Source organism: Lathamus discolor, chromosome 1 (assembly GCF_037157495.1).
Source record: "Lathamus discolor isolate bLatDis1 chromosome 1, bLatDis1.hap1, whole genome shotgun sequence".
In the NCBI taxonomy this organism is placed as follows: domain Eukaryota; kingdom Metazoa; phylum Chordata; class Aves; order Psittaciformes; family Psittacidae; genus Lathamus; species Lathamus discolor.
Window position 1 is genome coordinate 49,364,383 of NC_088884.1, and position 25,879 is coordinate 49,390,261.

The 25,879-nt window shown below is 38.7% G+C and overlaps 1 protein-coding gene across 1 annotated transcript; it reads right to left on the reverse strand.

Moving 5' to 3' along the window:
* EPYC (epiphycan) lies at nt 1-25,879 on the reverse strand. Its single transcript, XM_065665051.1, has 6 exons — nt 25,712-25,879; nt 7,768-7,921; nt 4,977-5,135; nt 3,184-3,386; nt 1,581-1,676; nt 1-171 (listed from the first exon to the last, which is right to left on the reverse strand). The coding sequence occupies exons 1-6, from the start codon at nt 25,877-25,879 to the stop codon at nt 1-3; spliced, it is 951 nt and encodes a 316-aa protein (XP_065521123.1).

Sequence of the window (25,879 nt, forward strand, 5' to 3'; positions counted from 1 at the left end):
TTAGATGAGGTTGCCAACTGGCAAACGGGGTAGACACATGTATGCATACGGTGTTCTGCTCAGGTTGATGGGATTACCATCCAGTCTGATGTCTTCAAGAGCCCTACGTACATAAGCAAAATCTTTAATTTTGCAGAAAGTGTCTTCATGCATCTCTTGAATGTTGTTGTTCTAAAAAAACACAATAAACTAGATCAGAACAGTCATCTGAAAGTAGTTTTTTACTCTTTCAAGAACAATTTATGAATGTATTTTCAATGCCAATAAGATACTTTCTTAAATCCAAGGGACCGGATTGTGGCTGTAAGTCATCAACAGAGAAACCTTCCAAAACGGGAAAAATTCTTGGTCAATGTAAAGCTTCAAAACTAAGTAACTCAAATCATGTAGCAGCAACAGGCTTTGCAGGAGAGACCTGGTAGAAATATAGAGTGTTTTAATTTCTAAGATCATAGTGAAGAGACTTATTAATGCAAATTGGAACCAGCTTAGGTCGGTCCAAAAAATCACAGACCAATAATTATCATCCTGACAACTTGTTATGCCTCAACCTGCAAAGGCACAAATCTGCAATCTGATCTGTGACAATTTTCTTTCCTCAGATCCTCTTATATTAGCTTAACCCACATCTGTATATGTACAGGGAAAATCGAATGCTTTAGATTTTATTCCTTCGATTTAAATTCCTCTCACATAACTTATCTTCACCAAGATTTTCTTCTTGAAGTGAACCATTTCCAACAATGAATTGCTAGAATACAATATTGTCTGAAAATTGAGACCAAAATTATCATCTCCTAAAATGAGGGCTGTCTGAAAATTCTTCCCTTCTCCATTCCTTTGATAGTCAGAAATTGATGTGGAAAAAGTTGAGCTCACTAGCTTAAGATCATCTAGTTCCAACCCCCTTGACATGGGGAGGGACACCTCACACTAAACCATGTCACCTAAGGCTCTGTCCAACCTGGCCTTGAACACCGCCAAGGATGGAGCATTCACAACCCCCCTGGGCAACTCATTTGAGTGCCTCACCACGCTCACAGTAAAGAACTTCTACCTTATATCCAATCTAAACTTCCTCTGTTTAAGTTGTAACTCAGTGCCCTTTGTCCTATCACAACAGTCACTAGTGAAGAGTCCCTCCCCAGCATCCCTATACACCCCCTTCAGATACTGGAAGGCTGCTATGAGGTCTCCACGCAGCCTTCTCTTCTCCAGGCTGAACAGACCCAGCTTTCCCAGCCTGTCTTCATATAGGAGGTGCTCTAGTCCCCTGATCATCCTCATGGCCCTCCTCTGCACTTGTTCCAGCAGTTCCATGTCCTTTTTATGTTGAGGACACCATAACTGCACACAATACTCCAGGTGAGGTCTCACAAGAGCAGAATAGAGGCGCAGAATCACATCCTTCGACCTGCTGGTCACACTTCTTCTGATGCAGCCCAGGATACGGTTGGCTTTCTGGGCTGCGAGTGCAGACTGCTGGCTCATGTTCATTTCCTCATCAACCAATAGCTACCCTTTCTGTTTTTACTTACTGTTTGAACATGACAAATAGAGCCATTACTTCTGTAGCCTACCTGAAGATGAAGAGCTTGGAGGCTTTCAGGGAGAGGCAGTGGAATGTGATCCAGGTTATTGTCAGTGATGTAAAGATGCTGCAGTTCATGTAGATCCTAGAGAATGAATGAAAAGGTAGGGGAAGATGACAGACATTTAAAATCTCTAGCAAGTAAGTTTGAAATCTATCACTGCAATGAGCGCTGCTGGATACTAAGATATTTTGTTTCAGCATGATATGATTGAAAAGGCAGAAATTCAAGACAGTCATGAACTTTCATTTGTACAGGCTGAGATCTGTTGCTGTTAAAGATTATGTGTTTGGATAAAAATGAAGGCAAAATATTTCTTTGAAATCTCTAGAGACTTGGTAATTAGAGATGCAATTTCAATGATGTTTTTCTGAAGTGAAAATACTGCCTCTCCCAGTCATTATGCAAAAAGGCTTCCTATTCTGTTTATTTTCCTGCTTGTGTGACAAGCTTACTGAATTTTGCAGAAGTGTATTTATGTTGAAGCAAATTATAGCTGCATAAGAAATGCCTAAGCTAATAATTTCTTTCATTTGAAAAGGTAAGTAATTTTTTCCGTTATTGAAAGAAGGACTTTTATCTGGTAATTATAATCATAGTAAACCTGGCTAGGTCAATAAGAATCAGTAGAATACTCTCATTTTGCCCCCTTTTTATACACATAATTTGTCATTGTACCTAACTACTTTGAGTGCAGTGTCTTAGATTAATTCATACTGACAGAACTTTCAGATGTCAGGGTGAAGGTTAGTAGCATATGTGGAAGACTAATGCTGAAACGTCTTCATGGCTAAATCAGGACAGTGCAGAAGAAAAGTGTGCAAGGCCAGAGTCTCAGCTTGGAAGACTCATTTTTTCCCCATCATTCCTGTTCCCAACACCAGCCTTGTGTTGGTCTAGGAGAAAATATGGTTCTGTAACTGCTGTTTGTTGCTTCATTAAGAACCTGTTTTCCAAAGGAGGAATTCGGAGGTGGCTGGTTACAGCTACATTCTTAGATGGAATTGAATAGTGCATATGATACAGCTCTGACATATGAAGCTAGCCTGTATTCTATAGGAACCTCATATTTCACATGCAGTTAGGAGCAGTACATGGCTGCTTCTCCCCACCAAAATTTTCATGGAAGGATGATCACTCACAAGTACAAAATTCCCTACTTTTCAAGGTGGAAAGAAAGTATATCCATCTGATGAACAGTCTAGCAAGTTCCTCTGTAGATACATTGCAAAATAGGTTTGAAGGAGTGCTGTCCACAGCATTGCCCTTCCCTCCTAGTTACGTCTAAGGGAGCATCAAGCACGTTTCTGGAGTCTTGCTAGTCATGTGGGTAGTTGGTTCATAGATGTATACATAATGTGCCATCATATGTCGTGTGGATTTTTGTAAAGAAGAATAAAAAGGGTTCTCATGTCAAGCTGATAGAGCTTATATATAGCACTCCATTTTCATAGATTACCCAGCTGTCAGTGCAGTCATGGTGCCTATAGTCTTAATGGTTTTGCTACTGTAGATGGATACTTAGGCTGCTCTTCTGACCACTTCCTGTGTAAAGAGGAAGAAAAGTCTTTCCCATCAAACCCAGACTTACTTTAAATGCCTCATTACGTATTCCTTTGCGACCAAGTCTGTTCTTACTAACATCAATGAATGTTAAGGTAGATGGTAATTCAGGGAGTTTCCTTATCCTATTATCACGAAGCACCAACTCCTGAAGTTGGGGCAACCTCCAGAAGGCATCTTCATGAATCTCTGATATAAAGTTTGCAGTCAAATCAATCCGCTTTAAATTGTCTGGCAGAAAGATAAAATAGAACAGACATGTAAGAATGTGTTCCCCGAAAATTTTTCTGAAAAAAAAAGAAAAAGGCAAATGGGCTATTTAAATTGTAGTGAAGTGTTTTGAATCAGGCTCATTCCTAACCCACTATGTGATAGTATTTTATCTCTTTCTCAGTATAAAATGCAATAATCCATATTTGAACAGTTCTCATTAAGAAGGAAACCAACATCTTGTTCTCATGCTGTTTAGAACTGCCTGTGTTATTCATCATACATCTTTTAGTGAAAGATTTTAAAGTTAATAGTTTTAAAATTTCTGTGTGTTCTGGAAATACTTAAATGGCTATGGTTTGGAAAAAAAACACATTTAAATGGAAATAAACATATTCCCTACCCCCTTGCTTCACATGTTTCTTTATTTTCAACCTTTCTTTCTATGTAAGAAATTTGATGTATTGAGTTTTTTCTAAAACACATTTTTTCCAATAAAAAAAGAAAAAAATATACTGATTTTTGACAAAAGAGAACAACATCTAAATATCAGTGCACTAATATGCATTAATTTGAAATGTATTAATCTGTTGTTTAATTATATTTTCCATCCAGAATGTTTTTATTTTTATTTTATTTATTTTTATTTTATTTTATTTTATTTTATTTTATTTTATTTTATTTTATTTTATTTTATTTTATTTTATTTTATTTTATTTTATTTTATTCTTTTCTTATGCTAACAGCATATTTTGGCTTAAATACATTTTCTCTCTTCTTAGAATTTATTCCTCTTGCTTTTTTATACAGCAAACCTGTTCCTTCCCAACCTTCATCTTGGTTTGAGCAAACCAGACCCTTCTAGTTTTCTTCCATAAAAGGATCTTTGCCTTTTCCTGGGTTGTTGCAGTAGCCTTTTTAGACACTGATTACACACTTCTCATCATGAAACCAATAAGCTTTATTTACACAAAGTTAGGTCTAAAACAAAGAATATGGCTTGTTATTCGAGCTGGCGAGTGTATAGTATTCCCTCTCCCTAAACAGGGCAGGCCTAAAACTTCCTGAAAAAATCAAGTATCTTTAAGAAACTTGGGCAGTAAATGTGACAACATAAGGTTCCTAAATCACCAGTTTTAGGCCACAAATAGTTTTGCATTAGCAGTTTTCGTTTACTGAAGATTTTCTTAGATATTTCTAGAACAAACTAATGAACATATAATTTAAAGGTAAAATTGAAAATTAAAATTTTTTTGCACAGATACTTTGCAAATAATTTAAAGTATGTCTACTTGAGAACTGATCTTGCTTAAGAAAACAATACTTTCTTATATGTCATAAATATCCTACGAGCTATACCTTTTTTCCCCTACCTTTCTAAAGCTGATTACAATCAAGAGCAAAAAAATAGATTAACATTGTTTTCTCTAATAATTCAAAAATCTGACAGAGAATCTGCTTTTGAAGTGTTGACCTTTACATTCAAAAATAGCAAGCTTCTTCTCCATACCATGATGAAATATTACATAAAATTAATCACTATGTCTTAGATTAGCATGAGCCAGAAATAATAGAAATTAAAGCTAATTACACCAATACTACTATCCATACTTAAGTTAGCGAAGTCATTTCTGTTGATCTTCCTGATTCTGTTGTAGCGCGAGTAGAAATACATGGTTTTCTTAGGCAATGGTGGAACAGCATAAAGTTCACGATCATCACAGTAGACTGTCGTCCTTAGGCATGTACACAAAAGGCAAGTGGGAAGACCTAGCAAAGAATTTGAAAGAAAACAGTTTGCTACAAAAAAGATGTACAAAATTGATACGCAAATTCCTGCAATAAAATGCTCACCTAAGTGCATCATAAGTTTTTGTTAATGATAAAGTTCACTCCTATTGTGTTTTGATTACAACAAGGAAAAGAATCAATTCTGCTTAAAACTATTTTTTCTGCCTGTGCCCATTGGAAAGTCATTTAACTTGTTCTGATACAGTCTTTCTGAGACTATGAAAATAGAATATTAGATGACAGAAGCCAATCAAGATCAATTTCCTTCTTAACTGGCAAGCATTCACTTCCATCCAGCTGGAGAAATATCAATTGCTGACTGAAACTTGATATGATTTCCCAAACTTGGTTCTGTAAATAGTATTTCTGAATAATTTGTAAAGAAATTAATATTTTCTTACAGAGCTATGGTGAAGAACCTCAATTTTCATTGCTTATTTTTTAATTACATTTTCTGATTCAGAAATTTAGTATCATGAAAAATTTTTCTATAGTCTGAGTTAAGGTAACTTGGAGACCATGTTAGCAAAACATTTTGTTACCACTAGAAGTATATGAAAATGAAAAATTAATCCATTTCATCTCAGTCCTAAAACTACATGAATACCATGAATTCAAAAGTTTCCTTAGATGGCACTGTTAAAATTTGGTGAGAATTGTGACACTGACTGGGTTGTCTGAATGGCATTTTTATTCAGGAAATGTTGTTAGCTGCTGTAAGTGTTGATTTTTTGATACATCTTTTCTTTGATTATGGGTATAAATCAACATATCTGTTTCTCATCTTTTAATCTCATAGAAATGCTTTTCTGTTTCATTCTTTCCTCCTCCTCGTAGCAGATGGCTGCTTTGTTGTTCTGGTTACTTTATAAAATTGCAGCATAATTAAAGAGTATGAAAACATTTTTCTCCAGGTCAGTTGTTGCATAGAAGATTTGCCTTTTTAAACTGTGTCAGTTACCAATAGACAGCAGTAACTAACTGAAGGGTGGGCTATATATGTGGGGTCCTTTGAGGCGAGATTAAAGAGTCAGTGACCAGAGTACTCTTATATTTATATATCTCTACTTTGGCATCCACAAATAACTAGAGAGATAAGACTTTTAGTATATGTTCCCTAACTTCCTCCTCTTGACAGTTTAAATTAGCTACATGGGGCAAGCCTGACACAGGAAGAAAATGAATTGTCACATATTGAATTATTCCAACAAATCTAGGTGTGAATAGATGTAGAGTTTAGGATAGCTGACATTTTTTTGGAAATATTGCAACATAGTACAGGAAGAAAGTTTCCTCTTTTGTCCAATTTTTGGTCTGGGAGGAGTGTTATTTGTCACTTGTGTCTGATGTAAATTGAAACAAGACAGACGTATGGGGAGGATACAGAAAGATGTCAACAAGAAAAATGAACTTGGCTTGATGTTCCTGAGCCTTGTAGTCTTCTATCCAGCACCACACCAAGAACAGCAGCAACTTCTGATGAGAAAATACATTGATGAAAAAAATAAAGACACAAAAAAGATCTGATTTGATATGTTACATCCTTGAGCCTCCCATGCATGTCTGTAGTTGATGCAGTAGTTGATTTGCATTCAGTGCTCAAATATGTTGACAGACACAGAATTCATGATACGTAAAATACTTGAAAGGTTTTGTAACATCCTGCAGGTTTCAAAAATGAGGAAAATTGTGCAGCTTTTTCCAGAACTCCCCAAATTTTTGTTACCACTTTTGTGTGTTTTGACATCAGTATTTTTTGGTTTGGTTTAGGTTTTTTGCCTGGTCAAGGATCACCAGTAACATGTATAAAAACAATACTAGGATCTTCACTAAAGACACAGTTTTGGAAGCATGATTTTTTTTTTTCCCATTTGTCTTCAATGGCATATATTTATAGTGTTTGGTATAGTAAAAAGTAGAATTTTCCTGTTGTATGTTCGTCACCACACAACACAAAGACCCATCACAGCTATGAATAACTCTAGTGAGCATCAACTACAAGAGTTTAAAGTAGCTGCTAACAAATGCCAGTTATTAATATCACAATGTATGTGCGGGAAAAGGACAGATTGCACTTTAAAATTTTAATTCCTCTGTGAGGTGTGGAAAATCCTTATTTCACTACAGCTAATCAGAAGAACAGAAAAACAACCTCATCTAAAATTTCAAAATAGCTCCCTTTCCTTAAGTTTTGCAGTTTCTTGTTTTCATGGTCAAAAATTCGTCAACATATTAATTGCATTTTGTATGAACAGATTTATAAAAATCATGTAATAAATCACTATAAAATAAAGATAGTTGGTAATCATATTGAAACCCAAGTCAATAAAAAATACTTCTAGCATTTTTTAATTATTGGAAAATTTTTAAGTTGTGTGTAGGCATTAAGTAAAATTCTATCTAAAAAAAAAAAGTTCATTGTTTATTTTCATAGAGAAATGGCATGAAAACATTTTGACTAAGCACCTATTAAAATTCAGCTAAGCATGCTATATCTCTCTTCAGTAAGAAGTACAGAAATTATATACCTCCTTTACATTCATAAGCAAGCAAAGTGGGCTTACTCAAAAGCATTTCTACACAGGCAAAATTAATTTTTCTTCCTACTAACCATCTTGAGTTTGGGGTCCAAGAACTCCAGACCCCTGTGCTGAAGACCCATCAATTAATTTTGGTGTTGATGCTTCCTCTTCAAGTTCTTCACTCAATGGTGCAGAAGAATAACTCTCTTGAATTATAGAAGGTAGTACTGTCCCAGTCGCTGTCTAGGGAAAATTAAGAGGGAACAGGAAATATTACTGTTTATTTCCACTGACAGCTCTTTCTCTTCCAGTTATTCATATTCTCCCACTAGAGGTCACATATGTTCTGAGGTTTAGTGCTTGTTCTGCATTTTATCCCACAGTTATAATGAATTCTGATGATGTGTAAACAATTCATGTACTCCAACATAATCACTTTTTACCTCAGTGTTTAAAATGTTTTGTATGCATACATGTATATACTTCATTAGCAAGAAAATGTGCTAACAAAATGCTTTTTCCATATTTGTTTAAAATTAGATGTGTGATAAAAAATAATGTATTCTGTGTGACAAATGAAAACTTGCTGTAAAGCACCAAAGAAATGTAAGTCATTTGACCATCAAATTGTCCCAGCATAAATTTAAATGTAATGTAGCTGTGCAGGCTTTGTTTTAAGAACACTAGCATACTTTAAAAACCTTATTTTCTAAGAATTATGAAGTCTAAGTTCTCATACTACTTACTAACACATTGGCAGTGATTTTGACAATTTTCTTGGCAGACGCTTTCATGGAACTAGAAACATTTTTTCTTCTCCACTCAACATAATTATTCAAACCAGTAAATTTTATTGTGTTAATTTTAATTCTAAAGATTAATTCTGTTTATTTTGTATATGACAACTTCAGGATAAAAATAAAGGTGTAGAATTTTTCTTGCATCTTATTACCCCATAAATGCCATAAAGAGTATTGCAGACTTCCCAGGTTTGTTAAAGAGGGGCCCTCATTTGCAAAAAGATAGAGTGGTTTACTGCAATCACCCAGATGCTGAGAATCCACCCTAGTTTTGTGACATTTGCAAGTTTAACACTGCATCTTGATTTCCCAGTGTATAATAATATTGTTTGACCATACTAGGGCCTCCTTTGAAAATTAACTTTTTTTATTTTAAAAGCCCAATTAACTAATGTCCTTATAGGGCTTTTCACGTCTGAGGTAGAAGTTAAGTAATACATGCGCCCCTGTGGGTGCTTCACCATTGTGCTACAGTTGACACTCCTTAGCCTATACCTAAGGCATGACCAAAAATGGGAATTTCTTCACAGTATCCTTATCCCAAGTGTGAAGGCACTGAAGCCTAAAATTATGCTTCATCAAAGATTTTCATCCTTCTAGCACAACGCCTCCATAAAACTAATGAATCCTGACTTTTTCACCTGACCAAAATCTCCTTTCTTGAGGTCATCCTCCAGATGCTGCTGGCTTTGCTGTCTCCATGGATAACCAGTTGTTGAAATCACTCACATTAGTGCTCATAAATTCGAGTTGTAAAAGACACTTAAAAGCATCCAGACTAGACAAGTGTTTAGGATATTTTAAACTAGGTTTTCTACGTAGACTATGCAAACTAATGGAAGTAGCACACCTGAAGTCTGGGTCCCAAGCACAGGCAAAGCTTTTGGTATATTCTGATCACTATTTAAATGTCTTGGTTTAACTATATAATATTCAGCAAGTAGTTATTTTTCTCTTTTTATTCTGGACAGGGTAGATTTTAAATATATTTTTGTGAAATACGTATGTACATTTGTCTGTATATATATATTTACTACAATTTTGGAAGTAAGCCCCTTACACTTCATAATATACTCCCTGGATCTTTGGTGTAGCTACATATCATTACTAGCAGTATTAAATATTATGATCTTGGACTGCTTGAGAACATCTAAATGACCAGCTAAAATATACTTTTTTGCACAGAAATTGCAAAAAATTCCTGCGCATATTTTGTTTAAGTTATATAGTAGCCACAGCTTCACATATTTTGCCTCAATTAGTTTCTTTGAAGTGAAAGACTATGGAAGCAATGAGAAACCAGGAAGAATTCTGAATCTCACAGACTCAGATTTTGACTGAGCACACTTCAAGTTCTCTGTATATTCTGCAGCTGTATTCAAATAAGCTGTAGATACTATTACTTGGTAGGATTTATGGATAAAAATGCCCTGATACAGTTACTAATATGCAGGGTGATCAGTTGAGCAAAATGAACTTCACCTGAACTCTGAGTAACCTGTTGATGTAAGAGTGAGGATGTACCTTGCTGCTTTGAGCAAATACACAACATTCCCATCTCCAGCACTGAACGTGGGACAGCTTAACCAGGAATGGAGTTGGGGACAAATAAAAAAAGACTTTGGGAACAAAGGAAATGGGACAGATGTTCTCCAAATGGAGGAAGCCTAGAGGGAGAGATGCATTCCAGACTTTAGTTGACCCAGGGTAGTACTGCACTAAAGTGTTTGCACATGCTGCTTATTTCTTCCCCAGTTCTGTGAAATCAGCCAAGATTCCCTGTCCCAATTTTTGGGACAAAAAGCATAGATTTTGAGACCTGTTATCAGCTTTGTATGTATCTTTTTGTGGCAGTTCTAATGAAAATAATATTCTGGAGAAAAGCATTTTCAAGACACAGTTTGTAAACAGGCATCAGACCTAAGATAAAGTTCTTTTCACTTGTCATGGGAGTTGGGCCATCTACAATGACTGCCACTTCTCTGAATAGCTGAGGGCAGACTTCATGGAACTCAACTACCTTGGGATTTGTGATTTGCTTTATGTTATCTCGGATGTTCTTAGTTGATTAATCACTGTAGCTGTTGGGTACCAAAGAAGCAACATTAACTTCTAGTAATTCTGTTTCTAAACTGTTATCTCTTTCTTATTATAGGATATTATCTCATTTTGGAGAAGCACAATTGAAAGTCTCCCCATAGTTTCCTTGTCAATGTGCTAAATCTGGGTTCTAGAGAAACTGCTCCAAACAGTTAGCATTATCAATTCTATCTCTTGCACCAGTTATGACTACCATAAAAAATGCGAATTATTACAGTGAATTTATGATGATGATATTTTTACACTGGTAATGGAGTAGGAGTTCAGATACATGTGTACTACATGCCAGACCCAGAGTATGAACAGTATTTGTTTCCTCTACATAGGTACATATGGAACCAGTAACCTAAAGGTAAAAGTCTGTTTTCCATTATTGGTGATCTGATACATGCAGCTTTCTATCTTCTGCGTATTTGATAAATCACACAAGATTGTAACAAAACAAAGATGTTTCTTGGACTGTACTGCACAAAATGATCCTTCATCTTCCAGATGTTTGTTAATTTTTGGCAACATGGACTTTACTAAGAAATAGAAACAAAAATGATTCTATATCACTCTGGTATTATTTTTCATAAGGTTTTGGAGGGTTTGGGGCTGGGGTTGTATTTCTTTTGCTACTCTAAGTAATATTATTTATGAAAAATCAAAAGCAGGAAGAATATTGTAGAGAAATACAATAAAGCTTGGGGGTTTTGTCACCAGTTGCAAGTTTTCAAATTGCAACTACCCTGCCGAGCCAGATTTAATGCATGGCATATGGGAACATTTACAGGGGATCACATAGCCTACCTTTAAACACCTAACTCTGTGGTTTATAGTTACCCTCACCTGTCTCTGAAATAAATCAAAAGATTTAGAGGATACCAGTGCTGAATATTAGCCACAGACTATGCCAAGGGAAATGGATATCTTTCTTAAGATTGCAAGAGGCATCTCTTTCTTTCCCCGCCTGATATTTATCCAATGTGACTATGTTTACAAATAAAACTGCTTAATGTGGGTGGCAAATTTAGAGGCACTTTCAGATCAGGAAGTTGAAAAGTCAAGAGCACAGAAATCTGAACATATCAAAGAATGACAAAACACAATTGGTAAAAGTCAACTTGTAACTTCAGTCATCCAGCCGGACGTTGAGCCACTGACCACAACTCTTTGCTTGCAGCCATCCAGCCAGTCCTTTATCCACCGAGTGGTCCACCTATCAAATTGAAGTCTCTCCAATTTAGAGACAAGGATGTCGTGTGGGACAGCATCGAACACTTTGCACAAGTCCAGGTAGATGACATCAAGTGCTCTGCCCCTGTCCATCAGTTTTGTAGCCCCATCATAGAAGGCCACCAAACTAGTCAGGCAGGATTTCCCCTTAGTGAAGCCATGCTGGCTGTCACCAAGCACCTTGTTGTTTTTCATGTGCCTTAGCATGTCTTCCAGGAGAATCTGCTCCAAGATTTTGCCAGGCACAGAGGTGAGACTGACTGGTCTGTAATTCCCTGGGTCTTCCATTTTCCCCTTCTTGAAAATGGGGGTTATATTTCCCTTTTTCCAGTTGTCGGGAACTTCACCTGACTGCCATGATTTTTCAAATATCATGGCCAGTGGCTTAGCAACTTCATTTGCCAGATCCTTCAGGACCCGCGGATGGATTTCATCAGGTCCCATGGACTTGTGGGTGTTCAGATTTTTAAAATGGTCTCGAACCAGGTCCTCTCCTACAGTGGGCCCAAAGTCTTCATTCTCACAGTTCCTGTGTCTGCCTTCCAAGACATGGGTGAATAATCTATGCAAAGTAGTAAAATACGGAAAATAAATAGATTTAAAGAGGAAAACAGCAAGGCTGGAGGCTGTCACTTGTTACATTTCTCTTCTAATGTGGTGTAATTTGAGGGATAAATGTTTTGTCTATTATTTTATGTTTGCATCTTTTAGGATCAAAGTTGATGTATTACATGTAGTAAATTTAAATCCACAGGAGAATCTGAACTGCGTCCTATTTAATTTCTTCTTTTATTGCAAAGAATATATTTAAAGACACAAATGACATTTTAGAACTTAACAAGAGACTTGCTAAATCTCTTGTCGTAAACTTGAAGGGATAGTTGTACCACACTGACCCATCAAAAGGAACTGGTTTCCCCCACTGCTCTTCTGAAATTACCAAAGGTTTACAAGAAAATGTCTAATTATGGTAGAGGTTTTTGGTTTGTTTTCCTTTCCAAAAGTGGCTTATACTTGTTTCTTCTTGAATTTGCATTTAAGGTCTTCTTTTGTCCTATTGGTTTATCTTAAAAATAAATATATCTGTGAACCATTGCATGTTAAAGCAAGAAATAAACTGCAATGATGCAGCTCAGATAAATTGTCCTTTGCTTGTAGAGAGCTACATAAATAAGTTGTGTAATAAAAAATTAGTATAATAAAGTCATATCTCGGGGAATGGGAAGATGTTATTTTTTTACAAAATCCCTAAGTAAAGTTATTTTACCTACTCACACTCATTTTCTCAGATTTTAATCCCTTGTACATTTGCAAACACATATTCCTACATACCTAAATGTCTATTCCCTACTGCTCTGGCCAGGATCACCTGTGTTCGACACAGGAGACAAGGGATAGAAGCTGCTGATTCCTTTTAGTGGCTCTGAGATTCTTCTTGACAGACAGTGAAAACTAACTTTTGGACAATTTTTCATCTCTTTTAAATTCACTAGCTGTCATAGGGTAGTTGTCTTCCTCAGACTCTTGGATACTCCAGAATCCATTGATCTTAAGCCAGGTTGCTGCCTATTGCCTCTTTTCCTCATTGGGAATGTGATTTCATGATGGCTCACATTGAAAGGAACGGTATATATTGTATTCTACAACTGTATTTCCTGTCTGCTGGGGATAAGATGTTTTCACCAAGAAGTCATCTGTGTTGCAATGTTATCAGGGTGCAGGACCTTTGTTTTTTGGCATAAAGAGCACATTCCTCAGTTTTGCTGCAGGGAACAGTGTTCTGGAAGTGATGCAGTCTAGTACAGTGTCCTTCTTATCAATGCAGATCACTATTTAACCCTGTAAGCCTTCTAATTTATTTCAGTTATTTTGTTGTTTCTGCTGGGTTTGACACACACATACACATACAGTCAGACCAACCTTAATATTTAACTTACAAAACTCTAGAGTTGTAACCCAGCTCTCTAGAAATTAGTTTCTGTGGCTTTGGCCTTGGAAAATACAGGTAGACCCTCAGTTGTTTTTGATTAGTCTTAGACCGAGAAGTAGTCTTTTTAGCACCTTGAACACAGAGTATCCTAAAACTTCTTGTCTCGAAAGCAAGTGTATATATTTCATGGCTGATTCTACCTGAGTAAAAAAGTAATGCTACACAGAGTTGCTAAAAAGATTTTACTGACTAATTCTGTTGTCTGAGAATAAAGAAATTTGATATAAACTGAGCTAATTTGTATTTCCCTGAGTACAAATGTAGTCAAAGTCTCCTTCCAGAACTGTATTTGAAACTATAGATTTTGTTTCTAACATTCTGCTTTGAGGTCTATGCAATATCTGAGCCTACAAACAGCAGACACTTTTCTTTGAAACAGTGCTGAAGTTTTGCCAGACACAAAATTTCAAAGAGAAATATGTCAGTTTTAGAAATTGCACTACTATAAAGCACAAAAGAACTGAAAACTAGTCCTAGATATTTAATAAAGATTTCAACAGGAGCTCCCACCAATCCAAGCCACATACACAGCCAAAGTTGGACATCACTCAGAGACCAAAGCATCTACCAGAAACACTGCCAGCCCTCAGACTTGTGGTAAGGAGCTGTCTCAGATCAATTTTCAGAGCTCACTGTAAAGGAGGGTTCAGGGTCTCAAGCATATTTCCTCTTGCAGTCCAGGCAGACCAGGCACTGCTGGAGCTGAGCATGCTTTTGCCCGGTTCACCAGTCTGGCTTTTCCTAAATTAATTGTGACTGTCTTATTTTAAATTTAAATCCAAATTAAGACCAATCAGTATTAGAAACATGAACAAAAAAGACTGGATTCACTCAACTTCATATATTGAATTTAAGCTTAGTCTTAATTAAGCAGACAGTGGAGGAAGAATCACCTCCTGAGGGAGGTTCAACACACATATGTTGTGACTTTACTCCCTAAGGTACCTGTCTATGTTCTTTTGGCTGTAAAAGAGACAATGTAGGCAGCTATATTTTCTACTAAACATCAAGGCCCAAGTGTGGTGTCAGATCTGCTCTTCCTTCAAGTTTCTACAGCTTATAATGCAAAGACATTTTGTCTGATTTGATCCAATCCAGTATGTACACATAGCCTGCAGTGATACAGACATAGTGTCCACAAGCTGCTGTATCTTCAGAACTAGAGAAGTTTCCCATAGTTTGCCTTCACAGTGTGGACTGTCATGCCATATAGAAACATCCTGTCAGTGTAAGATCAGTTAACAATTACATAGTGACAGGTCCAGAACATGAATATGGTACAAGTAAGAAATAGCTGAGGACAGGGTCATAGGTGTGATATATTTCCCACCATGGGAAGGGACACTCTATGTCACAATGATAGGCATTGCTACACAACTCTGATTATAAAAAAATGAATTATAATAACAGAGCACCTTTTTCCTGCACATTAATATTCTGTACTTCATAGTTTTTCTTGAACTTGTGGTCTGAACTCAATACCCAAGATTGATAGCTGCAGCTATTACATCCAAAGCTACTATTTCCCTTTCTATTAATAAGACTTAGGTCAGGAGTGGAAATTGAAAAGCAGAAATTGAAGTTGGTTCAAGCTTAGATCTCCCATAAAGAAAGTCAGAGCCAAAACCATTCTTGAGAAATAGCATTTAAAGTAAATTTTCAAACCCCAGATTTCTGTGATCCCACAATAGGGATCGTGCTGCTATGAAATATGTACAATTACTACTGCAGTACCATTGCTATACTATTGTTTTCTTTAAGCAAAACAAACAAAAAATTATAATGGTACAGTCATTAAATAGAACAGCTATGCTGATACTGGTGGACAGCCCACTAAGTCTTTAAGCATCTAACAAGATATTAGGTTGCATCAAGGACTTTACGGAAAGAAATTCAGTGAAGTTTTACTTAGCTAACTCAGGTGCCTGATACATATTTTGCAGCTAAGGTAGAAATTTCATTAGAGCTTTACAGTTGTGCATGCTCTGAAGATGTCTCTTCATTTCACTGTCTCACACTTAAGGCTATTTGTATAGCGAATGAGGCACTTCTGCACTTCAGTAATTCAAACAAGCCATCTGCTAAATTTGCACAAGTTTTTTACCCCAGATCAGATGAAAACAAAGGTGCTGGTTCTCCATTGATTGAAGGAAGAGAGCTGAGACATAAGTTGCTAGCCTGAGTAGACTGGCATTCATACCTGGAGAATTACAGACCAGTCAGTCTCACCTCTGTGCCTGGCAAAATCTTGGAGCAGATTCTCCTGGAAGACATGCTAAGGCACATGAAAAACAACAAGGTGCTTGGTGACAGCCAGCATGGCTTCACTAAGGGAAATCCTGCCTGACCAATTTGGTGGACTTCTGTGATGGGGCTACAAAACTGATGGACAGGGGCAGAGCACTTGATGTCATCTACCTGGACTTGTGCAAAGTGTTCGATGCTGTCCCACACGACATCCTTGTCTCTAAATTGGAGAGACTTCAATTTGATAGGTGGACCACTCGGTGGATAAAGGACTGGCTGGCTGGCCACACACAAGGAGTTGCGGTCAATGGCTCAATGTCCAGCTAGAGACCAGTAGCGAGTGGTGTCCCTCAGGGATCGGTGTTGGGACTGGTCTTGTTTAACATCTTTGTCGGTGACATGGACAGTGGGATTGAGTGTGCCCTCAGCAAGTTTGCCAATGACACCAAGCTGTGTGGTTTGGTTGATATGCTGGAGGGAAGGAATGCCATCCAGAGGGACCTTGACATGCTTGTGAGGTGGGCTGATGCCAACCTCATGAAGTTTAACCATGCCAAGTGCAAGGTTCTACACCTGGGTCAGAGCAATCCTAGGCACAGCTACAGGTTGGGCAAAGAAGAGATTCAGAGCAGCCCTGTGTAGAAGGACTTTGGGGTGTAGGTCGATGAGAAAATGAACATGAGCCAGCGGTGTGCGCTCGCAGCCCAGAAAGCCAACCGTATCCTGGGCTGCATCAAAAGGAGCGTGACCAGCAGGTCAAAGGAGGTGATCCTGCCCCTCTACTCTGCTCTTGTGAAATCTCACTTGGAGTATTGTGTACAGTTCTGGTGTCCTCAACATAAAAAGGACATGGAACTGTTGGAACAAGTCCAGAGGAGGGCCACGAGGATGATCAGGGGACTGGAGCACCTCGCATATGAAGATAGGCTGAGAAAGTTGGGTCTGTTCAGCCTGGAGAAGAGAAGGCTGCGTGGAGACCTCATAGCAGCCTTCCAGTATCTGAAGGGAGCCTATAGGGATGCTGGGGAGGGACTCTTTGTCAGGGACTGTAGTGACAGGACAAGGGGTAACGGGTTCAAACTTAAACAGGGGAAGTTTAGAGTGGATATAAGGAAGAAATTCTTTCCTGTTAGGGAGGTGAGGCACTGGAATGGGTTGCCCAGGGAGGTTGTGAACGCTCCGTCCGTGGCAGTGTTCAAGGCCATGTTGGATGAAGCCTTGGGTGGTATGGTTTAGTGTGAGATGTCCCTGTCCATGGCAGGGGGTTGGAACTGATGATCTTAAGGTCCTTTCCAACCGTAACTATTTTATGTCTCTATGATTCCAAATCCGCCTGTTCCAGAAGACATCCTAATCATAAAATGGGGTCCAGAGGAGAATTTGGATGAGGTGTTGAAACAATAACAGAATACAAAGAGGCAGAATTCATGTCGGGAAAAGGAGAACAGACCAAAGGAAACAGGATTATTTATCCTAATACGAAAGACCTCAGATTTTTTTCAAAGGATTATTAACTAGGTAATCACTAAACATGAGCAAAGATAGAGCAGACTTGGAGCAGAACCCCTTCCGAGCTGTGCATCAAACCACACTGGATTCTGTTTTGATTGGCTCTAAAATTATTCTTATCTTAAATGATTTCTAAATGGGATAGATATGTACGTTATTTAACTTGGCAGTGTTCAGGAAAAACAGCACGTATAGCCATGGGTACCATTTGGGAAATGGGAGCAATTTTCTAAAATATCTGTGTCCTTGTTTCATACCTCATGTCAGTAGGGATGGCGCATGTTACTTCTTTCTGGCAGAAGTCACAAAACTTGAATGTGGGGGAGCCCAGGAGGAGGGGAGGTTAAGTGACCAGTGAAATCAGGGGAGCAAGCATCTACTGTAAAAGTTCTATGTATTCTCACTATGGAGTTTCAGCTGTCACCTCTCTCAGAGGAATTTCATGTAATGTGATATGACACATTTTGCAAAGCCATTGTGTATCCAACTTGAAGTCTCTTATTTAATGAAATACCTTCCATAAAGATAGAAAAAGCAGTGTAAGTCTCTCAACACTGCAAAGCGTCAAGAGGGAGTTCTCGCACAAGACAACCCATCTTTATGTGTGTTATAGCAATAGCAGAGATACTTTGTGTGTATGTGCACATACATATAAGTGGAGGGGTGTGTATGACTCAAGTTCTGAGCTTTGTGCAGGCACCTGAATATTTTATCAGTTTAATTCAAATTCAGCAAGATAATACATGGTCAAATATTAGGTTTACACAATGCCTGTTTCAGATCATTTTATGTATCTTCTTTCTACCTCACTTCTGTGCACACAAATCAAGATCAACCTGCATTCACGTCCCTTTTTTTGCTACTTATTCAGTGCTAAAATAGCTCCTTTGCTTCTCAACCTCACTGTTACCCATTCTTGCTGATGAAAATATTTTACTGATGCCCCTATATTTTCACTTCTTTGTCTAACTTAGCTTTTCCTATCTAAAGAAAAATGGACTGGTTATATTTAACAGCTACTGTAATCAAAAGTTTCAACATGGTTTTTTTAGACATTAGTAGCTGATTATAGTGTCTCTTTTGAAAATCTGTTTTTCTCACACAATATCAAAGCAAATGTTTAACTTCAGAGTGAAAAACTGAGCTTTCTTTTTATTAGCAAGAAGCTTACACAAGAATGCTTTTGACAGTCTGCCTTCATTGTATCCATTTTAAAGAAGGAAATCTATCTTTGTGTATATGTTTGCAGAACAGCTGGGACAATGGAGGCCCAGTCTTGACTGGGGCCTCTGATCCCTATCATGATATAAATATTCATTGAAAATAATAATAAAATTTACTGTGAAGAAAAGGAGAAATACAGCAGCTCATGTTTATACTGTTGAAACTGTCAGTTTCAGAAGATAAAACCAACACAAAGCTTGTACACTATCTTACAGTGACATTCCTCTGAAGTGTCTTTCTCCTTTACGACTTAGGAATTTTTTCCTTGGTAATAAGTTTTTCTTTTTCACATTGCATTCTTTAACCCTTATCTAACAGAGTTGGTACCGTTTTCCCTAAAGTCTCTGTACACATTTTATTTCTGACTGATATATTACATAAGTTTTTTTTAAGTAACAATTTCTTTTGTGATGCAAAGCTTCAGCTAGCTGTTGCATGTATCACTAACCTGGAAACTTGAAACCCAAAGATTTTATAGCCCATGACCCATCTAATACATGACAAGGCATAGCTTTGATTAAGGGTTCAATACAATTCTCCCAAGTAATTCATAGCTACAAGTATTTTCCCCATGCAAAATATTTGCATTAAAAATGTACGTGTATTGAGTGCAGTGAAAAGAATGCAAGAAATGAAACACATCTGTTGATGTTACATGGTTTACTGGTAGACTTGACAGTGGGCTTGACAATCTTAAAGGTCTTTTCCAACTTAAATGATTCTACGTTAGCAGCCAATGCTAGATAACCTCTCATTCCTCTTCTTAAGAAGAAGTTACTCCTTAAGAAGTAACTTTCCCAAGCCTCAAAGTTATTCTAAAATCTGTGAGAAAAATAGACAAATTTCGAGTGGAAAATTATCAACAGCTGTTATCTAGATAAAATGTTCTTAGAAAAATGTTTGCAAGGCAATAAAGTGTGTGTGTACATGCACACATACACTTCATTTTTGGCATATGTACTTCACAAGGAAAAACACTTCCAGAGTATGAAAAGTAGAAAATTCATGAATCAAGAGGAACCTCCAGATGAAGCACTCTACAGACAGATAGGAACAGCCTCACACTAGCAAGCCCTTGTTCTCATGGGGGACTTCAACCACCCTGACATCTTTTGGAGCAAAGGTACAGCCCGGCACAAGGAATCCAGGAGGTTCCTTGATTGTGTGGAAGACAACTTCCTTCTGCAAGTAATAGAGGAGCTGACAAGGAGACGTGCTGTGCTTGACCTCATGCTCACCAACAGGGAAGGGCTCGTTGGAAATGTGATGCTCCAGGGCAGCGTTGGAGGCACCTATCACAAGATGGTTGAATTCGAGATCCTCAGGACAGTGAGAAGAACGTGCAGCAAGCTCACTGCCCTGGACTTCAAGGGAGCAGACTTTGGCCTCTTCAGGAACCTGCTTAGTAAGGTTCCATGGGATATAGCCCTAGAAGGCAGGGGTCCAAGACTGTTGGTTGATATTCAAGGATCACCTACTGCAAGCTCAGGAGTGTTGCATCCCAACTAGAAGGAAGTGCAGCAGGAGGGCCAAGAGACCTCCTTGGATGGATAAGGAGCTGCTGAGAAAAATTCGAACGAAAAAAGAGGCTTATAAAAGGTGGAAGCAAGGGCAGGCGGCCTGGGAAGAATACAGGGATGTTGTCAAGGAAGCTAGGGATGAGGTTAGGAAAGCCAAGGCCCAGTTAGAATTAAACTTGGCTAGGGATGTTAAGGATAATAGGAAGGGATTCTATAGGTATGTAGCGAATAAAAAACAGACTAGGGACAACGTAGGCCCCCTCGAAGCTATCGGGAAAACTGGCTACACAGGATTTGGAGAAGTCTGAGGTTCTGAAATGACTTCTTTGCCTCTGTCTTAACTGGCAAATGCTCTGACTGCACCACCCAAGTCTGGGAAAACAGATGCAGGGACTGTGAGAATGAAGACTTTGGGCCCACTGTAGGAGAGGACCTGGTTCGAGACCATCTTAAAAATCTGAACACCCACAAGTCCATGGGACCTGATGAAATCCATCCGCGGGTCCTGAAGGATCTGGCAAATGAAGTTGCTAAGCCACTGGCCATGATATTTGAAAAATCATGGCAGTCAGGTGAAGCTCCCGACAACTGGAAAAAGGGAAATATAACCCCCATTTTCAAGAAGGGGAAAATGGAAGACCCAGGGAATTACAGACCAGTCAGTCTCACCTCTGTGCCTGGCAAAATCTTGGAGCAGATTCTCCTGGAAGACATGCTAAGGCACATGAAAAACAACAAGGTGCTTGGTGACAGCCAGCATGGCTTCACTAAGGGGAAATCCTGCCTGACCAATTTGGTGGCCTTCTGTGATGGGGCTACAAAACTGATGGACAGGGGCAGAGCACTTGATGTCATCTACCTGGACTTGTGCAAAGTGTTCGATGCTGTCCCACACGACATCCTTGTCTCTAAATTGGAGAGACTTCAATTTGATAGGTGGACCACTCGGTGGATAAAGGACTGGCTGGATGGCCGCACACAAGGAGTTGCGGTCAATGGCTCAATGTCCAGCTAGAGACCAGTAGCGAGTGGTGTCCCTCAGGGATCGGTGTTGGGACTGGTCTTGTTTAACATCTTTGTCGGTGACATGGACAGTGGGATTGAGTGTGCCCTCAGCAAGTTTGCCGATGACACCAAGCTGTGTGGTTTGGTTGATATGCTGGAGGGAAGGAATGCCATCCAGAGGGACCTTGACATGCTTGTGAGGTGGGCTGATGCCAACCTCATGAAGTTCAACCACGACAAGTGCAAGGTCCTACACCTGGGTCAGAGCAATCCTAGGCACAGCTACAGGTTGGGCAAAGAAGAGATTCAGAGCAGCCCTGTGTAGAAGGACTTTGGGGTGTAGGTCGATGAGAAAATGAACATGAGCCAGCGGTGTGCGCTCGCAGCCCAGAAAGCCAATTGTATCTTGGGCTGCATCAAAAAGAGCGTGACCAGCAGGTCAAAGGAGGTGATCCTGCCCCTCTACTCTGCTCTTGTGAAATCTCACTTGGAGTATTGTGTACAGTTCTGGTGTCCTCAACATAAAAAGGACATGGAACTGTTGGAACAAGTCCAGAGGAGGGCCACGAGGATGATCAGGGGACTGGAGCACCTCGCATATGAAGATAGGCTGAGAAAGTTGGGTCTGTTCAGCCTGGAGAAGAGAAGGCTGCGTGGAGACCTCATAGCAGCCTTCCAGTATCTGAAGGGAGCCTATAGGGATGCTGGGGAGGGACTCCTTGTCAGGGACTGTAGTGACATGACAAGGGGTAACGGGTTCAAACTTAAACAGGGGAAGTTTATATTGGATGTAAGGAGGAAGCTCTTTCCTGTTAGGGAGGTGAGGCACTGGAATGGGTTGCCCAGGGAGGTTGTGAACGCTCCATCCGTGGCAGTGTTCAAGGCCATGTTGGATGAAGCCTTGGGTAGGATGGTTTAGTGTGAGATGTCCCTGCCTATGACAGCTGGGTTGGAACTAGATGATCTTGAGGTCCCTTCCAACCCTAACTATTCTATGATTCTATGATTCATTGCAACTTGGCTTCAGTCAGTCTTAGTTAATTTTATTAAGCTGAAAGTTTAGTGTTAAGGTTGACACAGTTGGCTAGAGTCCATCTAAAGTTATTTGAGGAAGGTACGTGCATTGGGTCTGTCAGGGAATGAGTTAACTTTCCCCATAGTAGCCCTTCTAATGCTGTATTTTGCATGTGTGGCTAGAAAGGTCTTGATAACACACCGGTGTTTTGGTGACTGCTAAGCAGAGCTCTCACACTATCAAGGATGTCTCTCCAACACCCCTACACACCCTAAGGCTTGTAGGCTGGGGGTTGGCAAGAGTCTGGGAGGGTACATAGCTGGCACAACTGACTCAAACTGACCAAAGGGATATTCCGTACCATGTGGCATCATGATCAGCAATACAAACTAAGAGAAAGGAGACGGGGAGTGGGTGTGGTCCTTGCTATTAAAGCATTTGTCTTCTGAAGAGACAGCTACATGCACTGGGGCCATACTTCCCAGGAACTGCCTTTTTTATGTCAGCTTATGAGTTTCTAATCGTAACTTCTTCCCCTGTCCCTCTGTGAAGGCAACTTGATGGGCTTCTTCAGCCAGCCAAGGTCAGTGCACCACAAAAATATCCAAAAGTATGATTCATACTTGTCTTGAAGGATGATCTTGGGATGCAGCACCTAATTTTAGACAGATAGAATGAATAGAAGGAATCCCTCAACAATTACACCTCATTTTGGTGGTTACACATCAAACGAATGATTACAGTACACAACAGGTAACATTCTGGAAAGGACATACTGGCATAGGCACTTTCGAATAATTTCTTAAGATGCACAGGTGCCTGCGTAATTCTCACTGAAATCAACAGGAGCTGCACACAGAATGCATCTGACGTCCTAGAACCATTCAGTTTCCTGGACCTGCTGAAGATCAGGTGGATGTACAACCTTGGAAAGGTTTCATTTCTCAAATGAGTCTATAAATGTGTTAAACAGAATGATTTCTTTAAAACACAGCTGAATTTTAAAATCTTAAAATGAGGACAACAACAACAGAAAATGTTATTTTGTTTATTTTCTCACCGTTTCAGAAGACTAAAAACTTGATTCAGAGCTCTCTAAAAGGAAATGCAGGCCTTACATCAGAGCCTAAAGAGTTACTGTACCCAGGGGAGATTGAATGAAGGCCTGCTGTTTGGGTCTCTGTGGTATGGCTCATCATTTAAGCTATGCATAATAAAAACTAACCTGCGACCTTGAATAAATATTGGGTTTTACACATAGAGCCACTTGTGTAGTTCACGTCTTTATAACAGGATTGTAGGGAGGAAAGTCATAATCACGAACAAGAAATCAAACTCATTCTGTTTAAGACTTGAACGACATCAATAATACTCAGGGTCTAAGACAATGTGCAAGACAGAAATACATAGCTATAAAGCCTGCTTGATTTCTACAGCACTGACCACTCTGAGCTCTCCAGGGTTTAGGGTAATTGTGAATGCTTAGGTTTGTTTTGGGTGTGACATGGTAAGAAAAATGTAAGCAGAAAAGGATTTTGGCTAAGCATCTGGGAAAGAAAAGGCTCACACACTGAGGTCAATCCGTATGCAAAGCAATATTCATTCCAAGTGCTATGATGGATGACCTTCTTTTGAATTTAAAGAAGGCTGCCTGAAGAGCTAAGTAATGTGCCATAATCCTGCTCCAGAAAAGAAATTTACAAGACAAAATGAAAAGACTTTTTGGACTCTACCGATTCCATGCTTCCCTAAAGAAAGCAACCTGTGATAGGGCACATATTTTTTTATTTAAAATTTTTTTTTTTGGGGGGGGTGTAATATTGATCATCCTGAATTTCCTTTCAGATAAAAAAAGAATCACAGGAGCCCTGCCTTGTCTCTGTTCTTCACTCAGACTTGGAAAGGAGCCACCTTATGTTTCACTGTCTTAGGACCTCAAGAGAAAGAGGACAGTATAGGAGGGTCCCACCTACCATTCAATGCATTCCTAAGAAATCTATTGATACAATGAGAAAATCTCTGTGTTGAGGCATATGCAAAATAGCCTCACCCATTTCTTGGAAGAAAGCCATTTTTGTAGCACTGATAAAGGCTTCATTTTTAAGAGCAAGAGAGCAAAGAAAGACAGAAACTATAACATATTTGCCAGTGTGAAATAGAAATACAAGTATCCAGTCACTAGAAGCGTGGTGATTTTATCTGTGAAGAAAGCTCTGGCTTATAGGTATGTAAAGAGCTTTGATTCTGCATGGCACAGAGGATCAGGCTAAAGTCAAGTAATTTCTTTAAAGCAAATTTCTTTAAAGCAAAGTTATTTTCAGTCATTAGATGAGAAAAATTGTTTTCTACACATTGTAAGGTTCTGATCTTAGTGAAAACTTTGAGATTACTTTTATAATATATCTAAAAAAATATTCTTAATTTGTCTTTGTCCTTGGATTTCAAGGCTGCTACCCAATTTTGATCTCGTCTCAATGAAAGATCCTGTCCCTCCTGCTGAAGTCATGAGTCACTCAAAGGAACATATTAATATGAATTATGTACTACTATGTGAAAAAGTACTAAAATATTATGTGTAATAGCAAACCCCCAAATTATTATTTAAATGTTATATTTTTCACTTAACTTCTATCCCACTCAATCTAGAATCATACAGTGCATATATCACCTTCAGGAAAGTGGTGCCAAACCCTAAACAGCAGAGTGAGATTAAAATTAATGTAGCCTTTTAGCAATATGGATAAATACAGAAATACAGGGGGAGAAGGAAGCATGTAAGTCAACATACTCAGAATACAACAGAATTTCAACAGGATTTTTTCAGTAACCTTTAAGTGCTTTCCCTTTCTTTTTTACTTCATTTTGCCCCCTTCTCTAATAGAAATATAAACCACTAGCATTTGTAGCTTTGAAGAAATACAAGAAATACTTGTATGGAACATTACTACAAGAAATTACCTATTGCTACAAGAAATAACCCCAGGAAACAGCATTTTACAACTTCATTTAGTGGGGAATCCTGGATGGCCTATCTCAGCTGTGTTTGTGTCTGATCCAGACAGACAGCCCACAAGGAAAATCTCCGACAGGTTTTGTGACAACGCAAGGAAACCTGAGGGAAGCATGGTACATTTTACCAGCTCTCAGTGATTACCACCAAAAAAAAAGACCAAAAAACCCCAAAGAAGAGACAATCAGGAAATCTTTTGGCCACATTCATAGATTAGGGAGAATGTGAATGAACTATGGTGTTTTATTAGCACAGAAAATTGTTGATCAACCTAAGGCAATAGCAACCACATACTTAGATATGTCTGACAATCGTTTTCATGGCCAACAAAAAAACATTGGTAACCATTGCATTTGTGCACTTTGGAAAGATAGAATAAGTGAAATTCTGATTACCTCCAATTGGTCAGACTGCTCATTTTCATCATAGACAAATGCATGAGGCAGCTCTCCAAGTGGTACATCATAGAACTCAGAATCATAAATTATGTCATCAGTTATAGGTGCAGCTCCAACAAACGCAAAGATAAAAAATCCCAGAAAAATATCCAGAAAGGTCTGCAT